This window comes from Coregonus clupeaformis, chromosome 15, assembly GCF_020615455.1.
Source record: "Coregonus clupeaformis isolate EN_2021a chromosome 15, ASM2061545v1, whole genome shotgun sequence".
Classification (NCBI taxonomy): Eukaryota; Metazoa; Chordata; class Actinopteri; order Salmoniformes; family Salmonidae; genus Coregonus; species Coregonus clupeaformis.
The window spans coordinates 58,756,400-58,773,885 of NC_059206.1; the positions used below are offsets into that span (position 1 = coordinate 58,756,400).

General features: G+C 48.3%; 1 protein-coding gene across 9 annotated transcripts in view; it reads left to right on the forward strand.

The window, feature by feature from the left end:
• Positions 1–17,486, forward strand: part of cbfa2t3 (CBFA2/RUNX1 partner transcriptional co-repressor 3) — a 48,986-nt gene that overhangs the window by 13,843 nt on the left and 17,657 nt on the right. For 6 of the 9 annotated variants that reach the window (XM_045225226.1, XM_045225221.1, XM_045225224.1 and 3 more), the window contains 3 exons: positions 12,874–13,029; positions 16,459–16,709; positions 16,902–16,991. In XM_045225226.1, coding sequence (XP_045081161.1) covers positions 12,874–13,029; positions 16,459–16,709; positions 16,902–16,991 — 497 coding nt within the window. The remainder of the gene's footprint in view (positions 1–12,873; positions 13,030–16,458; positions 16,710–16,901; positions 16,992–17,486) is intronic. The other 3 variants (XM_045225223.1, XM_045225225.1, XM_045225229.1) reach the window with 1 other exon arrangement.

Sequence of the window (17,486 nt, forward strand, 5' to 3'; positions counted from 1 at the left end):
CTCTTATTTCCCATGGTACGGAGTGTAGCATTACAAGATCCATAACACATTTTCAAATAATTGTTTTACTTTGAGAGAAGATATAAATCTAATCTTACACATATTTTTTTAACCTGTCATGTCTCTGCAGGATAAATGCTTACAGTAAATTGCACTCTAATTGTTTTGCTAATCTCGGGTGTGAGACCTGAGCTTTTCTGTTTTATGAAATTAGCACTCAACAACACTAGGAAAATAGAGAAAACATTAACAACCCATTGATTTAAACCTTGCACCTCAGACACAATATTCTCTTTTGTGGCATTGAATAAGCAAGAGGTGTAGTCTGTGAATGCAGATGCATTGTATCACAAACACTGACTTCATTATGAGAATTGAGCCTGTGAACTGACGGCAGCTACAGCCAAAACACTCATGACAGAGAGAGAGACACTTCATGTTAACCAGTTGCCCTCCCTCCCTCCCTCCCTCCCTCCCTCCCTCCCTCCCTCCCTCCCTCCCTCCCTCCCTCCCTCCCCCTCCCTCCCTCCCTCCCTCCCTCCCTCCCTCCCTCCCTCCCTCCCTCCCTCCCTCCCTCCCTCTTCCCAACTTCCCATAGGATATGCAGATTAGAGCCAGACACAGGAAACAAGCTGGAATAATCTGCTGTAGCACTGAGCAAGTTTTTAATCAAACGTACGGCTGGGAAGTTCATATCGCTGCTCCTCACTCTGATATAATGAGTTCCTCCCTTTTCTCCACCTCGCCCTCAGCCAGCCCCTTATCACAGAGAGAGAGAGAGGAACGCTGACTGGAGATGGAGTTAAAGTTATTAAGTGTTCACACACACTCCTCTCCACAATGACTTTAAAGTCGTCTGGAAGGGGGCTGATGGAGGCTGTGGGCTCAGGCTAGGATTGGGGAAGGAAGGCAAGCCAAACGAACAGGGGGATATGGCCTCTCCACATATTTGTGAAATTAGAAAGCTGTTATCTCGTGGAAACAGAAGCTTTGCCACAGATGGTTCCGTCATTCTTCAAATGGGTTTGAGCAGAGTGCCTTTGTGTTCCCAGTTACTTATACAGACTGTAATCTCTCGCCCAGCCTCCCTAACTCACACCCTCACATCCTCTACTAAGGATGTAAGGTACTGTATTGTTCCTAAACTGTAGCTTCACTGGGAGGACATTTAAGTTCCCACACAGATCAGGGATTTAATATGAAAAGTGTAAAGAGGGGAGAGATTTTATTGAAAAAACGAAAGTGCTTTGAGGAGGGCCTATCTTCCCAGGGAAACTTTAGGGCTGAATCCCTGCAGGGGGACTTTGATTTAGGGGGAGGGGGAGGGGGGTTAAAGTTCTCCAGCAGTCTCTGAAATATCCGGAGAGAGGACAGACAACAAGGTGGTAATACCAGTGAACGAAGGAGGCAGATGGGCAGAAGGGGAAAATAGAGAATAACAAAGGGAGAGTGGAAGCGAGGAAGACATTTATAAGATAAGAGAGACGGGGGGATAAACGAAGACATATGAAGGCCAGCGTTCTGAAGGAGTAGAGGAGACAGTGATGAGGGAAACCTGGACAGACGTAGAGGAGTTAACCCTGCAGTTGCCGTAGACTAGAAGAAACACAGGCAGGAGAAGCATGTCTGTAGGGGTTCTCTGTCTATACATGATGGTGAGCAAGGGGCTAGGCCTATATAACCACTGTGTTAATGGCAGCAGGTTACTTTAATTAGCCGATTAGCAAACACTATTGCCCTGCCAATTATAGGGCCATCTATATGACTGCTCTCTCTCACAGTTTTTTTTGGGGGAAAGAAAATAGGCCCTGGTTTGAGCGGTGGCTTCCAGCCGTCAGTCTGGTCCCAGAAGAAACACTGGTATTTATTTCAGGAGCTTCCAGTGCTGCTGGCTTTGGGCTAAATGGAGATTTGCGGGGGAGAAGCTGTCAAAGCTTCTGTTTAACTTGTCACGACTCCCCTGATTGGAGTCACTTCACTGGTGGGTTGCTACCTATAGGGTGGCGGGGATGGAGAATGGCAGAGACACAGATCACCCACTATGTGCCTGCCTCCCCGCTAATGTCATGAGCTATTGTGGTTGTGGATGTGCCTGGGGCAAATGAAGTGGTATGAGACAGGGAGTCTCAGACTAGGGGAGCCATTACAGGGATGGAGATGGTGTCAGTGGTGACAGACAGAACAGCCGTTTAACACTGAATGAAATACATGATTCCAGTTAGCCACATTACCAACTGAGAGGAGGTGAGAACAGCAAAGCATGATGTTGTTGATTTGGTATCTTAGGTGCGGGTGTCAATTCGCTGTTTGTGCTTGCTGTACACAAACACAGAATGAGAGAGAGGAACAAGATAATAGGCCTTCACACAACCACGGATCCAAAAACGCTAAAAACATAAACACACACTGTGTTAGACGGAGATGGACAGGCCATGTGTGGTCAGTCAGGAGGTGAGTGTGTCAGGCGGGTTAGGTTTAAGTCCGTTTGTGCGCCATAAATCAGCGAGGAGCAGCAGTAATGACGTAAGAGGCAGAGCAAACACAGCAGCTCTGGGCTCCAGCTGGCCGTGGGGCTGAGCTGGCCAGAGAGAGAAACACACAGAGAGCAGAGCAGAGACGGCAGCTGTCAGACCCCCATCCGTCCCCGTTCCCATCGCACACCTGTCACACAGGAAGTCCGGGCCTGCCACTGTTTCCTGGATACGCCTCCTCAGCCAAACACACTCTCCTGCTGCCTGCTGCAACCTCTAGAGCCTCTAACACAGAGATTGAGAAAGGGGGGGGGGGCATGTGGGAGCTGAGAGAGAGTGATGTGAGTGATCTGAATGCATCATTCAGATCAGCCAAACAAAGTAAATAAGGCCAGGGATAATAAATATATATTTGTATCTGATGCAAACGTTTCCCATGTACTCTCACTGACATCGCTCTGAGTGTGAAGATCTGTGCACAGATAAGAGGATGTTTGTGCTAGTGCTCTATGACAGAGAGAGCAGATCACCGTACAGTATGGACCTCTTCTCTAACTCTGGCCCACATGCCCACACTTATGTGAGGAATATTCCCACGCTCGCTCCCCCTTCCTCTTCCCATGACCAATCTGAACTAGTCCAGATGTACAGCTCGCAGATGGACTCATACTCTCACTACATGCCTCTCTCTCTCTCTGTCTCTCTCTCTGTCTCTCTCTCTCTCTGTCTCTCTCTCTGTCTCTCTCTCTGTCTCTCTCTCTCTCTCTGTCTCGCTCTCTGTCTCTGTCTCTCTCTCTCTCGCTCTCAGTATGGCTTAGTCAGAAAGGCAGGAAATGCTAGAGTCCTGTACAGGAAGTGAGGTCACACAGCCCTGTGGCAGACGGTTGATGGGCGATGATGATGAGGCAGCCAGGCTGTTAACAGCAGCCTAAGCGTCAATGTTGTCATTGGCAAAGAACTTCTTTGTTTTTGTCAGGATTGTCAAGGCGGGTCCTCGGGAGAGCTCCTCGCCCTATTCCCAAACCGCCCTTCATGCTGCCTGTATGCAATTAACAGAGTAATTAAAAGCCTGATGAGCTAATTGGTGTTCGGTGAAGCTGCAGGTGTTTTGATAGGGGAGCTTGTTTGTGTAAGTGCACAGTATAAACAGATTCCGATCGAGGGTAATTTTTGGCACGGTTTTCCCCCATAATTGGAATAATATGGGTGTTTAGGGGAAAGCAGGGACCATTACCGTTACTGTTAAATAGGCCAAAGTTGCCAACGTTAATCAAATTGTCATAAATCTTAATCATAATATACATAAACACTTTTATTCAAAGTTGTTCTGCAAAGGTATTAAGTATAAAACTCAATTTGGGGAGAAATGACATCACGTCAGGCCAGGTCTGATGTAGTCCTGTCGAACTGTGACCTCATTGTTGTCCAGAGAGGGTGGAAGAGAGAAATTACTTTAATTTAAACGTTTTTCAAGCTCAAATTAAATGTTGTTGCACCCTGAGGCAGAGCTTTCAGCTGGCAGGAGAGCGAGAGAGAGAGAGAGGCTGAGGCTGCCTCTGTGAGAAGGAGCAAAAGAAGAGAACTGCTCTGAGGAACTGGGCCAAATAAGTCCCCCTCTCCTCCCTGCATCTCTCTCTCTCTCTTGTTCCATGTCTTATTTTTTGCTTTCCCTCCCTCTACCCAACCCTTTCATCTCCACGTCTCTTCATCTCTCTCTCTTTCTATGTCTTTATAGTGTACCATATATCCCTGTATCTTCCCCCCACTCTCTCTTCTCTCTCTATCCGCCATGTTTTGGTGTTTTTCTCTGTTCTGCTCTGTGTCCTCCCTCCCTCTCAGCGGTGGCAGATGTGCTGGTGACGGCTGTGTGCCCATGGCGCTGGCGGTCCCCAGGTGGCGGAGATGACAGTTATTGATGTTCAGGTGTGAGCTTTTTACAGTGGGCCTGGAGCCTCTAGCCAGCCAGCCAGCTCCACGCACTCTGAGCGCGCTCCCCTGCTGAATGGGTCTGATTGAACAGCAGCAGCAAGAATACAAACAACACAGCAACAAGTCCACCTGAGAATTAAGGCTTAGCTGCTTGTGAGCACACAGCTGTAGACTTGTCTGATACGATTGGAAGTCCAGCGTTTCTTTATTTTGCTTGTGTTGCCAGTATGTGTAGAAGCTTGGTGCAAACTGCAGAGGCCGTATTTTCTGCTCAAATTAGGATGTTGACGGATCCAAACAACAGGCCAGTTAGTTCTTGTTGGTGTGTGTGTGTGTGTGTGTGTGTGTTTGTGTGATCCCCCAGAGTGGCCGCACACTCGTCTCTGTGTCTCGGCCGGTGCCCAGTGCCCAGTGCCGTCCTAACACACTCCAGATGGGCCAGGCCGGGGAGTTGTTCTTGGCACGGGCCGCCGCGGCAGAATGTCACAAATACTTTCCTTTATTTAGGAATGGCTCTGGGTTAGCGGCTGGGGAGAAAGGGAGGGAGGGAGGAGAAGGAGAGAGGGAGGGAGGAGAAGGAGAGAGGGAGGAGGGAAGAGAAGGAGAGAGGGAGGGAGGAGGAAAAGGAGAGAGGGAGGGAGGGAGGAGAAGGAGAGAGGGAGGGAGGGAGGAAGAAACAGAGCTCCATGGAACATCTGGATTTTATTAGCAGCCATTGGGAAAATGTGAAAAGGAAGTTTTTTCTGTGAGTTGCGATATGCTCCATGTAACCACTTCACTGCCGAGCGACGCCCTCCCTGAAGAGAACAGATGGCTGCTAGACTTCAATACAATTATATCAATAACAGTCATCACAGCCGTCAGCGCCACATGACAAGCACACTAAAGTACAGAGAGGCAGAGAACCAAAACTTGTCTCACAAGTGCTGTTGTGTTGGTGGGAAGGAAGCCCAGGTCCCTCATCAGGGTATTTTCATCACCATCACCCTGCATGCTGAAGTCACCCTCTCCCTCACACTCCAAATCAAGAGCTGGCTTTTCCACCAGACCGCCAATAACATTACATTACCCAGAACCAGCAAACGGAGGGGGAATGGAGAGAGGTAGAGGAATAAACAGTTATGTAGTCAGTATATGAATAAACACAAAGACGTAAGGGAATACTCACTGGTGCGCTGAACAATTCAGAGACTGTGAGTCCTATTTCAACATAAATAGAGAAGTAGAGAGTAGAGAGTAGTAGTATTGGTTCCTTGTTTTCCATGTTTTTCTGCCTTTCTCCCTGACCATGCCTCATGTCTCAAACATCTGACTGCTGTAGCCAGTGTCTCTGACTAGGTGCAGACGAGGAGAGAGCTGATCTCTCCTGCGTATAAGACAGTTTTAAACTGACCCTGTCCTGGTCTGGCCTGGTCAGCTCGCGTCCTCTGCCCAGTATCTCATTGGTAACTAGGTCAGCCCAGGAACCAGTGTGTATAGCCTCATCCCTCTCTCCTCTCCTCCTCCTCTTCCACACAGCTGGGGTCGCAGCTGTTACACACCCCATGGGTCACCACGGCACTGACGCCACACCCTAAATGGTTTTAACATATATTCTGTGAATTATTACTGGCTGTATGCGCTGTGAGGCTCCTGCTGCGCTCATCTTTCAGTCTATTATACACACACACGTTCACACACACATTACACACACACACACACACACATTCACACACACGCACACACACATGCATTTTCTCCCTGGGCCTTTCAGTTCGCCATTATTAAACAGACATTTATTCCACACTGAATGTTTGTTTTCACTAAACATATTTGTTCAGCCCAGTCTGTGTAGTATTGCAGCGATTCTCAAGGAACAGGGTAACGTGTTTATTTGCGTCTGCTTGTTCCGTGCTTGTATATCCCTGTGGAGGGGGCTGGGGGTGTTCTCTCTCCAAGGCTCTCTCCCACCCTGTCATTAGTGAACCTAAAGCCTCTGAACTCTAAATCAGCTCAAGATGATCCGAGTCTGGTTTCTAACACACAGAGAGGGAGAGAGGGGAGAGAGTGAGAGAGAGAGCCCAGCTATCTATATGTCTGCCATTCAGACAGGTTGACTGAGTTCTCCCAGCCAGGACCTTTACATCATCATCATCACAGCCAGGATCCTCCATCCAGTCTGATCACTATCTAACCCACTATCCCTCTGCTCCCACATCCCCCTCCCGTCAGACCTAGTCTATTCTTTATGGTGCCTCCACCCACTCCCATGCTAAGGGGGCTGCGCAGGCCCTGGGTCTCTGTCAATCCCTGGGTCAGGAGAGGGGCGATGGGGATGGGGAGTCAGGGAGTCTGGAGGGGGCTAGGGAGAGGGGTGCAGGGGTCCCTGGGTGCGGGGTCCTGGGGCCGAGGCGCAGGGCTCTAATCCCCGTGTTTTGATGTGAGGCCTGTGTTTGTGTGGACTACTCTGCGGCCTGATGGGGAGCAGATGTGGGAAGGCAGGCGGGCGGGCACTGAGCCAGAGCAGCTGGGAGAAATTAAAAACAACAGCATTCCTGGAGACTGGGGGAATTACAGAGAGAGGGAGAGAGAGAGGGGGAGAGAGGGGACACGCTAGAGACAGAGGGGAGAGATTTAGGAGAGAGGGAGAGCGATAGTGGAGCAAGAGAAGATCTCTAGAGACCATCTCAGAGCCTGTCCGTATCTAAAGTACAGTACAGTAGCTCTGTTCTAATGGTCATTGTGAAGGATAGGCCGTGTGAGTACAGAGACAGACTACCAGTATCCAACCGGGCTCTTAATGGCTTGTCATTACGTGATGGTTTCTTGTGTGTTTGGTGGTTTTAGTGAAAGCATATGTCCTGAAATCTATAAAGAGAACCAGAAATAGCTCCAAAATGACAAACTGGAGTGTGATCTTGCAGTGAATAGTTTTTCATCTTGTTTGAGAGGACTGAACTGAAACCATTTTTAGAACACAGATTGCTGACTGACCGTTCCTTCCCTGAAAGCCATTTTTAGGCGTGATTACGAGAAATATACAGCTGTGTACAGGAGAGACTGACAGCAGTGTAATTATCAAAAGCTTTTGACTGCATACTGTGGGCTGCAGCTAAAGCCAGAGCCAGCGCCTGGCTCCCCAAATCCTCAGGGAGTCTACGAAGCAGCGTTGTATCCTGGGTAAAATCTATTTTCTGTATTGATTCATGTGTAGATCCACTTTGAGTGTGCGATAAAAGGTTGTGTGGAAGGAAGACGAGGAGTGATCAGCACGTCCTGTACCTCTCCCTGAACAGGATCCACTGTTGTGTTCTGATGCCATGGTTCCTTAATTAGACAGAGGAAACACAGTGAAAGCAACAGGACACACACTGTGGTCAGATGGACATGCTGGGTGATTGACAGTTCTACCCAGGAAGTCTGTTGAGGTGTGGACCCTCAACTCTGTTTCTCTCTCTCTTACTAGTCTCTCCATCTCACTCTGTCTTTCCCTCTCTGTTTCTCCCTTGGCGCGAGTCTTCCTGTCCTTCAGCACAATGGGAGCACAGATGGCCACAGATGGGGGGGGTTCGGACAGAGCAGACTTTGTAATGTATTAAACGTGAAATCCAGAGTTGTGTGCGTGTGTGTGTGTGTGTGCATGAGCGTGTGCGTGCTTGTGTGTATGTGTTTCCTTTAGCTGGTCAGATTAAACAGCTGTCAGTAATCCCACGGTAGTTGCAGGCAGGCCAGGAGGGCAGGACTCCTCCCTCTCTCTCCCCCTCGCCCCAGGAGTCTCGGCCCTCCCTGCCAGGCCGTGGTCACTCCCAGAACCCCTCGGGAGCCCTAGCAGCAGTTGCCATGTGGAGGAACTCTCCCCAAGGAGTAAATTAAGAGCCCTGATTAAGGCATGCTTTCTGTCAAAAAGATCCACTGTGTCAATCAAATCACAGACAGAGGGTGGGTCAAGATTTTTAAATCGTCAAATAGAGTGCGTGTACATTATGGGATTCAAGTGAAATGACCCATCAGTGATTGTCATGCAGTATAAACAGACAAGCATTTTGTAAAGGAAAAAAGTGACAAGAACCCAGGCCTCTAAGTGTTTGTGTGCGGTCCTCTTTAGTTGTTTTGTTTTTGTTGAAGTCAGTCCGTATAGCTACAATAGCTCCTGAACAGGAAGACTGTTTGTTGAGTGTGGTGACAGATGGACGAGCCCTGCCCTGCCTGCCTCCTCTTCTCTCTGACAGACAGACACCCAGGCAGGCAGGCAGGCAGGAGGGGAGGGCAGCCCAACTGTGCAGCACAGGGCCAGGCAGGGTTACATTTGACCATGGCTTTGGAGCGGGGACATGGCAGCCCCACAGGCAGAAGCCACCAGCTCCAGAGCGTTGGCCGGTGGGGGGCTATTTTTATCAGCAGGGCTCCAACACTAACAGCTTGTTGTGTTTAGGGGATCGGCGCGGTGGCCTGGCGAGCGCCCCTTGTGCTAGAGAAGATCACAGTCACAGTGTCAACGGCCATTGTAGCTCCTCGAATCTAGAATGACACTAGAATGAGCCCATCTTTTTAGTAGTGTTACATGCAACTATGGAAATAGACCAGAGAAGAGAAGAGTTTAAGAGAATGCCAACTGTGGCAGTGCTACTGTGGAAGGGGTCCATTCATAAAGCATTGCTCAGGAACACACAGTGTGCCCTGCGTGGTTATTTAATATTAGCATACTACTAGGGCCAAAAGTAGAGCACTTTGTTTATGCCAAATAGTACAAATTAAACACAATATTATGCTATATTTATTTATGTCACTCAGAATAATTCACTTAGGTTACATATAAGCACATTGATTAACTACAATATTTTGGGATTACGTATGCAACGGTTACTGCTAAATATTTTTCAAAACGCAAACAGGAGTAACCTAATTAAACTGAATGTCTGTGACTTGGCATTTCAGTTTGAGACCAAAGGTGAATCAGAGTGTCTGCTGTGTTGTTTGATGGCCCAGGGTCTGGTTACGTCGTTTGAAACTCAAGCCCTGGTGGAGTTGTGAGTCTGTGGTGTGAAACATAAAGCTCAGCCAGTCTGGTGGTGGGTTGAGGGAGGGAGGGCCTGTAGCCAGCAGCAGAAGAACTGAGTTTAGTAGTCTGAGAGAGAGGAGCAGTAAGGAGCTGCGCCAGCCCGTCCTGACTGCGGAGGTGACTTCTCCATGCCTCCCCAGAAACACTTTAACCCTGAGGACCGCGGAACCCTCCTGCACCCCCCTCTACCCCCCCAACACCCTCCACCGTCCTGCAGCTGCTCTTCCTGGAGGTCAATACCTAATTATCCTCCTGTTGCTCATTTGGCAGTGACCCGATGTGTTTGGTTATTTCTGCACTTGACAGTGGAGGGTGCAGCGGCTGCTGCTTAGCGGCTCCAGCAGGGTGGGGGTCTGTTCCAAACATGGCCAGGAGTACTAGTACTACACTGCTAGTGGGGTGCCTGTCGGTCTATGGGGCGAGCTGCTCCCTGCGTGGCTGACATGATCCTGCTGTCCGAGTGGAGTTAACAGTGGAGTGAACTCAGAGACAGCTGATAGAGACTGAGTGACAGGACCATGGCCAGAGACTGGCTTAAACCTTCCTCCTCAGCACATGCCTCTGTACTGGTCTAATGCAGATACTGGGTACTGGGCTCTAAGGGTATATACATATATTAGCACGGTGCGTACACACGCTCGAATAAATGCACACACACGGTCTCACACACTGTAAAGCTATCTTCTCCGTGGCTGTGAAAGCCATCACACTCGGCAGCTCATGTTTTTGTAGCAGAAGGATCTCATTCCACCCACATCCCTCAGACGGCTGCTGCTTCCCCTGTTACACTCAGTGTTTACCATGGAGCATTTAATACTGAATACTACAACACTGGGCCACTATAGGACCAGGGCTGATCACTCTCACTGGAGAATGTGTATGCATGGCCCCTGCAAAATATATTACAAAGGTTATTACATTTTATCCATATTATTTCAAAAATATATATTATTTTGGATGGAAAAGTATGTGATTATGTGTAAACATGATGTATTTGAGATTGCAATCAATATACCTTTTAATACATCAAAAAGAAAACAGACAGACATTTACAGCCTTCTCTCTGGAACTACAAGAGTGTTGTTGTGGTCGTAATAGGAGACAGAAAGAGCGCCAGTGTGGGGACTGGGAAGTGACAAGCCAGTGTGTCCCTATGTACAGTGGGGAAAAAAAGTATTTAGTCAGCCACCAATTGTGCAAGTTCTCCCACTTAAAAAGATGAGACAGGCCTGTAATTTTCATCATAGGTACAAGTCAACTAGGACAGACAAAATGAGGAAAAAAAATCCAGAAAATCACATTGTAGGATTTTTTTATGAATTTATTTGCAAATTATGGTGGAAAATAAGTATTTGGTCAATAACAAAAGTTTCTCAATACGTTGTTATATACCCTTTGTTGGCAATGACACAGGTCAAACGTTTTCTGTAAGTCTTCACAAGGTTGTCACACACTGTTGCTGGTATTTTGGCCCATTCCTCCATGCAGATCTCCTCTAGAGCAGTGATGTTTTGGGGCTGTCGCTGGGCAACACAGACTTTCAACTCCCTCCAAAGATTTTCTATGGGGTTGAGATCTGGAGACTGGCTAGGCCACTCCAGGACCTTGAAATGCTTCGCACGAAGCCACTCCTTCGTTGCCCGGGCGGTGTGTTTGGGATCATTGTCATGCTGAAAGACCCAGCCACGTTTCATCTTCAATGCCCTTGCTGACGGAAGGAGGTTTTCACTCAAAATCTCACGATACATGGCCCCATTCATTCTTTCCTTTACACGGATCAGTCGTCCTGGTCCCTTTGCAGAAAAACAGCCCCAAAGCATGATGTTATATTTTGGTTTCATATGACATTCTCCCAATCCTCTTCTGGATCATCCAAATGCACTCTAGCAAACTTCAGACGGGCCTGGACATGTACTGGCTTAAGCAGGGGGACACGTCTTGCACTGCAGGATTTGAGTCCCTGGCGGCGTAGTGTGTTACTGATGGTAGGCTTTGTTACTTTGGTCCCAGCTCTCTGCAGGTCATTCACTAGGTCCCCCCGTGTGGTTCTGGGATTTTTGCTTACCGTTCTTGTGATCATTTTGACCCCACGGGGTGAGATCTTGCGTGGAGCCCCAGATCGAGGGAGATTATCAGTGGTCTTGTATGTCTTCCTTTTGCTAATAATTGCTCCCACAGTTGATTTCTTCAAACCAAGCTGCTTACCTATTGCAGATTCAGTCTTCCCAGCCTGGTGCAGGTCTACAATTTTGTTTCTGGTGTCCTTTGACAGCTCTTTGGTCTTCGCCATAGTGGAGTTTGGAGTGTGACTGTTTGAGGTTGTGAACAGGTGTCTTTTATACTGATAACAAGTTCAAACAGGTGCCATTAATACAGGTAACAAGTGGAGGACAGAGGAGCCTCTTAAAGAAGAAGTTACAGGTCTGTGAGAGCCAGAAATCTTGCTTGTTTGTAGGTGACCAAATACTTATTTTCCACCATAATTTGCAAATAAATTCATAAAAAATCCTACAATGTGATTTTCTGGATTTCTTTTTCTCAATTTGTCTGTCATAGTTGACGTGTACCTATGATGAAAATTACAGGACTGACACATATTTTTAAGTGGGAGAACTTGCACAATTGATGGCTGACTAAATACTTTTTTTCCCCACTGTATATGTATGTGGGAGGCGGCAGGGGATGGCAGGGGAATAGCAGCCCTTGTCCTATCTCCTGGAAAAGGCGATGCCACCTGACCGCTCCAGGCCGTCCCGTCCCTCCTGTCCCCTACCGGAGCAGCCCTACCTTGCCTTGTTTGGTCCCGGCTGGGGGCCTCGTTGCAGCCTCGTGGAAGTGTCTCCGTGATGGACAGCGGCAGATCCAGCTGCACTTGTCACTGACTGTCAAGCGCCTGTCCATATGGGGGACGAGAGGGGACAGGCGGGAAGTGTCAGTGGGACTGGGGCTGAGGGGTGGGGAGGGGGGCTGGGGGACACTGATAGGGATGTCAGGAGCGGACCAGCAGCTGTTACTTTATGTCTCCAAGAGCTGTAATATTTTGCTCGTCGTTCCAAGCCCCCATCTATCTATCTCTCTGTCTCTCTGCTGTAGGACAACATCGTTCACAGAGTCTCTACAGCAGAAACAGGACCTCACAGCCAGACCATCAATATATTCTCTCTCATATCAAATCAGTGGGTCATGAGTGGGTCTCAGATAATGGTAGCAACACTGATCAAAACATACATACTAGCTATTAAGATTTTTTTCTGAGAAGTAAATTGCTTGTTTAGGTGTGATTTTGATCCTTCTGTACCTGGAGGTTTGCGTCTGGGGGCAGATATACTGTTGGTGTTGGGTGTGTCTTCATGTTTGTCTCTTTGTAACTGTCTCTCTCTCTCTCTCTCTCTCTCTCTCTCTCTCTCTCTCTCTCTCTCTCTCTCTTTCCTGCAGGTAGCACAGAACAGAAGGTTGGAACGATGCCCGATTCACCTGCTGATGTCAAAACCCAGCCCAGGTCGACTCCGCCCACAATGCCACCTCCACCCCCGGCCGTCAGCCAGGCACCCAATCGCAACGCTTCATTCACACCCACCACCAGTAGGTCAAGTAAGGCATTTTTTGTATTCTTTATTTCTCTGTTTGCACTTTGCACTTTGCACCCAAATAGGCTATCTAAAATATGTAGGCATGCTATCTTTCAATTTCAATACAATACTATCTTTCACGAGTCCTATATCATATCTTATCTAGCATAAAATACTATTCTGTATTGCTACCATGTCTGTGTTGTCCCTTGAATACCTGAATCCTCTTTCTAGCTTTATAAAGAACCTTGTAAATTCCCTAAGGTAGTACTATGTATCTATCTTGAAGGTGTATTGTGCAGCATTGGGCCGGGCAGGATGTGAACAGAATAGTGAGTTGGTAGGAGTGCTGCATCAGCTCTTCTCTGTCATTGGCACGGCTCTACCTCTGTGTCTGTTAGGCTGTTAGGCTGTTAGGAAGGGAACCTGCCTGGGCTGCAGGGGAAACAGGCTGCTACAGGCTGCTGTTGGCCTCCATAGGCCTGGCTGTGTGTTTCTGATGATCGCTTCAACATGACGAAGACAAGACTTCAGTCACTTGTGTGTGTAGAATTCCCTGGTGGAACGAGTGTCTTGGAGCATGTGTGAGTACGGCTGTGATATTGTCTCAGTGTGTGTGTGTGTGTGTGTGTGTGTGTGTCGGGCTGTGTGTTACAGGGGGCATTGCTGGGCTCGCCGGGCTACAGACCACTTTCTTCCCGATATAGCAATGACATGCCGTGTTGTTTCACCTGTTGTGGCGGTCACCAGTGTAGCTCGCTCTCCCCTCTAAAACCAGAACACAAGTGGCGGGTCACATGGTTAGCCCACATGTGTGTGGGCTGACCAGGCTCCAATGGAGAGATTAGAGTCAAGGGTAGAAATGTGAGGAACTGTGTACTGAGAACATATATTCAAACACTACCATGTAGCACACACTGTTGGCATACTGCCATATGCACTCCAACAAACTGGGGGAGAAATTAAACACCCTGCAGATTGAAATGTTTTCAAACATATTAGGGTTGGGTGGTATCCAGATCTTCATACCATCCTTCTCTCATATCCGCCCTTCTCTCATACCGGGATATACGGTCATACCGTTCTTCTCTCATACCGGGATATACGGTCATACCGTTCTTCTCTCATACCGGGATATACGGTCATACCGTTCTTCTCTCATACCGGGATATACGGTCATGGTCATACCGTTCTTCTCTCATACCGGGATATACGGTCATAGTCATACCGTTCTTCTCTCATACCGGGATATACGGTCATGGTCATACCGTTCTTCTCTCATACCGGGATATACGGTCATAGTCATACCGTTCTTCTCTCATACCGGGATATACGGTCATAGTCATACCGTTCTTCTCTCATACCGGGATATACGGTATTACCGGCTTTGTACACAAGGTGGCATCAAAAACGCAAGAAATGCCCATTGGGCATCTATTACCAGAATGCTAACAAAATTAGCACAAGCAATAGAGAATTTCAATGGAGGCTGCTAGCTACAAATATGCTAACGAGCGCAAAACGAAAATAAACTAATTGCAGAGACAGGCAATCCTGCTAATAAATGTATACATATATAGGTAGGCGCTACCGAATGTCATTTTTGGTGAGTTTGGACGTTTACAAGCGAATGTGAACGAGTTTTGACGCATGCTTGTCTTAAGGAAGAACAGTACTGGCTCTGGAGCAGTATGTGTAGGCTACACTTGTGTGTGGAGTCTGGAGTTGCTAGGGCAACAGGCATGCCTGCTCTGCTCAGAGAAGAGGGGAGAGGAGAAGAAGCACAAGGAAATCAAGATTGTGGCAGCTGTACAGATAACTCATCCAAAGGGCTTTGACTTCTCAAACAGGGCAGAAAGCTAACACAATATGATGCCCCGTCACCTTATTAGTTCAGCCACTTACTTACATTAACTTAAACTTAGGGTCGTGTTAATGCAGAATTCTGTGTTTTTCACGCAGGAAAGAAAGATAAAACGCTTAAGAAATATCTTGTTGCGTTTTGTAAACGCAGATGTAAAATGCTTCTTATTGTAATTTCTGCTCGGCATCAGACTACTGTCGTACTTCAGTTGCACTTCTCCCCTCAGATGAGAATTCACCAATGGGGCAGACAGACTCTGACTGATGTGTCGCTGCTTTTCTCCGGAACTTTCTCAGTGTAGCCTACCTTTCTCTGGTAAAATGCCAGATTAACTTTAAGCACATTAGGAAATGTAGCTGGCTACATTCTTTCTATGATAAACATTAGAAATATGATGGCCATGCACAGTTTTTGCAAAAAATACCTTATTTTTTCATTGGAAGCTAATTTACTTGTGGAGCTAGCTGCCAGCCAAATAGCGTTGCACTTCTGTTGTCATCTGATGAAAATGAAGCTATTTTCTGCCGAATGTGTTGCACTAATGTATTTTCTGTGAAGGAAACTATAGTTGCACATCCCTGATCACTCTATTGAAGCAAAATAACACTGTTGGCTTTCAATATAAAACGCAACCCCTGTCAATACACAGCTGGACTCACCTGCTCCCGCGTTCTCCCTTTGTGCTGTTTACAAACGAACATGTGACTGGCTCAACTGTTCTGGGGAACTACGGTTAGCTTCATAATGTAAAATAATATGACAGGTGAAATGAAGAACGCGATCTGCTTTATCTCCTAACATATTGCACAAGTTGACTAAAGGTGTTTACTTAAAAAGTAGCTACAAATATTAAAATGTATTGAAAACCTCTAATAAATAGTTTCAATATTTCCAAATACCCTGGTATACAGTATATATGGTACCATTCAGTAGATGAAGCAGGGCAAAGGTGGAGAGTGGAACGGAGGGAGTGGTGTAGGGGTTTGGAGCAGGAGTGTGGCAGCCAGGCGGGGGGGGGGGTGGGGTTGCCCTGAACCTGAAAGCTGCAAATCTACTTTCAGCTGGTGGACATGTGCAAGGCCTGATTTAGCAACACACCTGCTATTGGAATAAAGTAACACAGGCCACAGGCCTATTTTTGGCACCTCTTTAACACGTTCCTCTTATAGTTGTGTCCTACTGAGTGAGTGGGTGAGCGAAAGGGAGAAACAGACTGGCGAACGGGGAGGAGAGGTAGTGGGAGGGGGGAGGGTCAAACGGTCCCACTTGTGAGAGGCAGCTGAAGTGAGCCTTCACTCAAACGGGTATGAGCCGTGGTGGAGTAGGAGCAGCAGAGTACGGGTAGCAGCCAACAGTGTCTTTACCCAGCCTTAGTGTGTGCCCTGGCCCCAGCCTTAGTGTGTGCTCTGGAGTTATCCGCCTCAACCTTAAGGATGCATGTGCCTTCACCACCCTCCTCGACCCTGTCCTCCGGCGCCCTCACAGCGCATGGCGCCCGGGGGGAGGAGGTAGAGGGACAGGAGGAGGATGGAGGAGGACAGCAGACTGGTACTGACGGAGGGCCTCTCTCCCTCTCTCTCCCTGCAGTGCTGAACGGGAGCAGTCACTCGAGTCACTCGCCCACGTCGCTCAACGGGGCGCCCTCTACACCCAACGGCTTCAGCAACGGCCCCGCCATGTCGTCCACCGCCTCCCTGTCCAATCAGCAGCTGCCGCCGGCCTGCGGCGCCCGCCAGCTCTGCAAGCTCAAGCGCTTCCTCACCACGCTGCAGCAGTTCGGCAACGACATCTCGCCCGAGATCGGAGAGCGAGTCCGCAGTCTGGTGCTGGGCCTGGTGGTAAGTCTTGCTCTCCTCTTCTCCGTCTCTCTCTCCCACTCATTCTCCTACTTTTCTGGAGCTACAGTACTTACTTAGTTGTGTCCAAATCTCTTTCTGTCTCTCCATGTCCAGCTCTGTCTGTCTCCTAGTTTTACTGTGAAGGTTCTTCTCCAAGTGTTCCAATCTCTCCCTTCCTTTGGTTTTTGACAGAATTCCACCCTGACCATAGAAGAGTTCCACTCCAAACTCCAGGAGGCTACCAACTTCCCGCTGCGTCCCTTTGTCATTCCATTCCTCAAGGTAAGAACATCAAAACACAACGTAGACACACCCTCCCTGTTCCCAATAGGCTCCCTAGGAATCCCCAGGTTATTTCCCAGTATATCCCTTTGAGCAGCTTCCACTTCTGATATTAGCTAGCGCATGGCGATGGAATTAAGGGCTTTCGAGAACAAAAGCCCACCCAAACAAACAAAGAATATTCTCCGGATGGCTGGCCAGTGTAGAAAGCGACCTGGTTTCTGTGCCTGAGCCGTGTGTGATTCCTCCATTAGTGTGGGAGTGTGGAGCTGATTGAAGCTCAGTAGATAAAGGGAGCAGGACCCTGCCTGATTTCCAGCCCAGTCTGCTGCAGCCTGCCTGGCGCTGGGCTGATCTGCTGGTCCATATGGCCATCGTTTGCGATTCATTAAAACTGGCACACGAGTGTTTACCCTGAGTGGCGCGGCGTGGAGCGGAGGGAGGGAGGGAGGAGGGAGGGAAGGAGGGGGGGGTAAATAAGGCTCCCTGACAGAT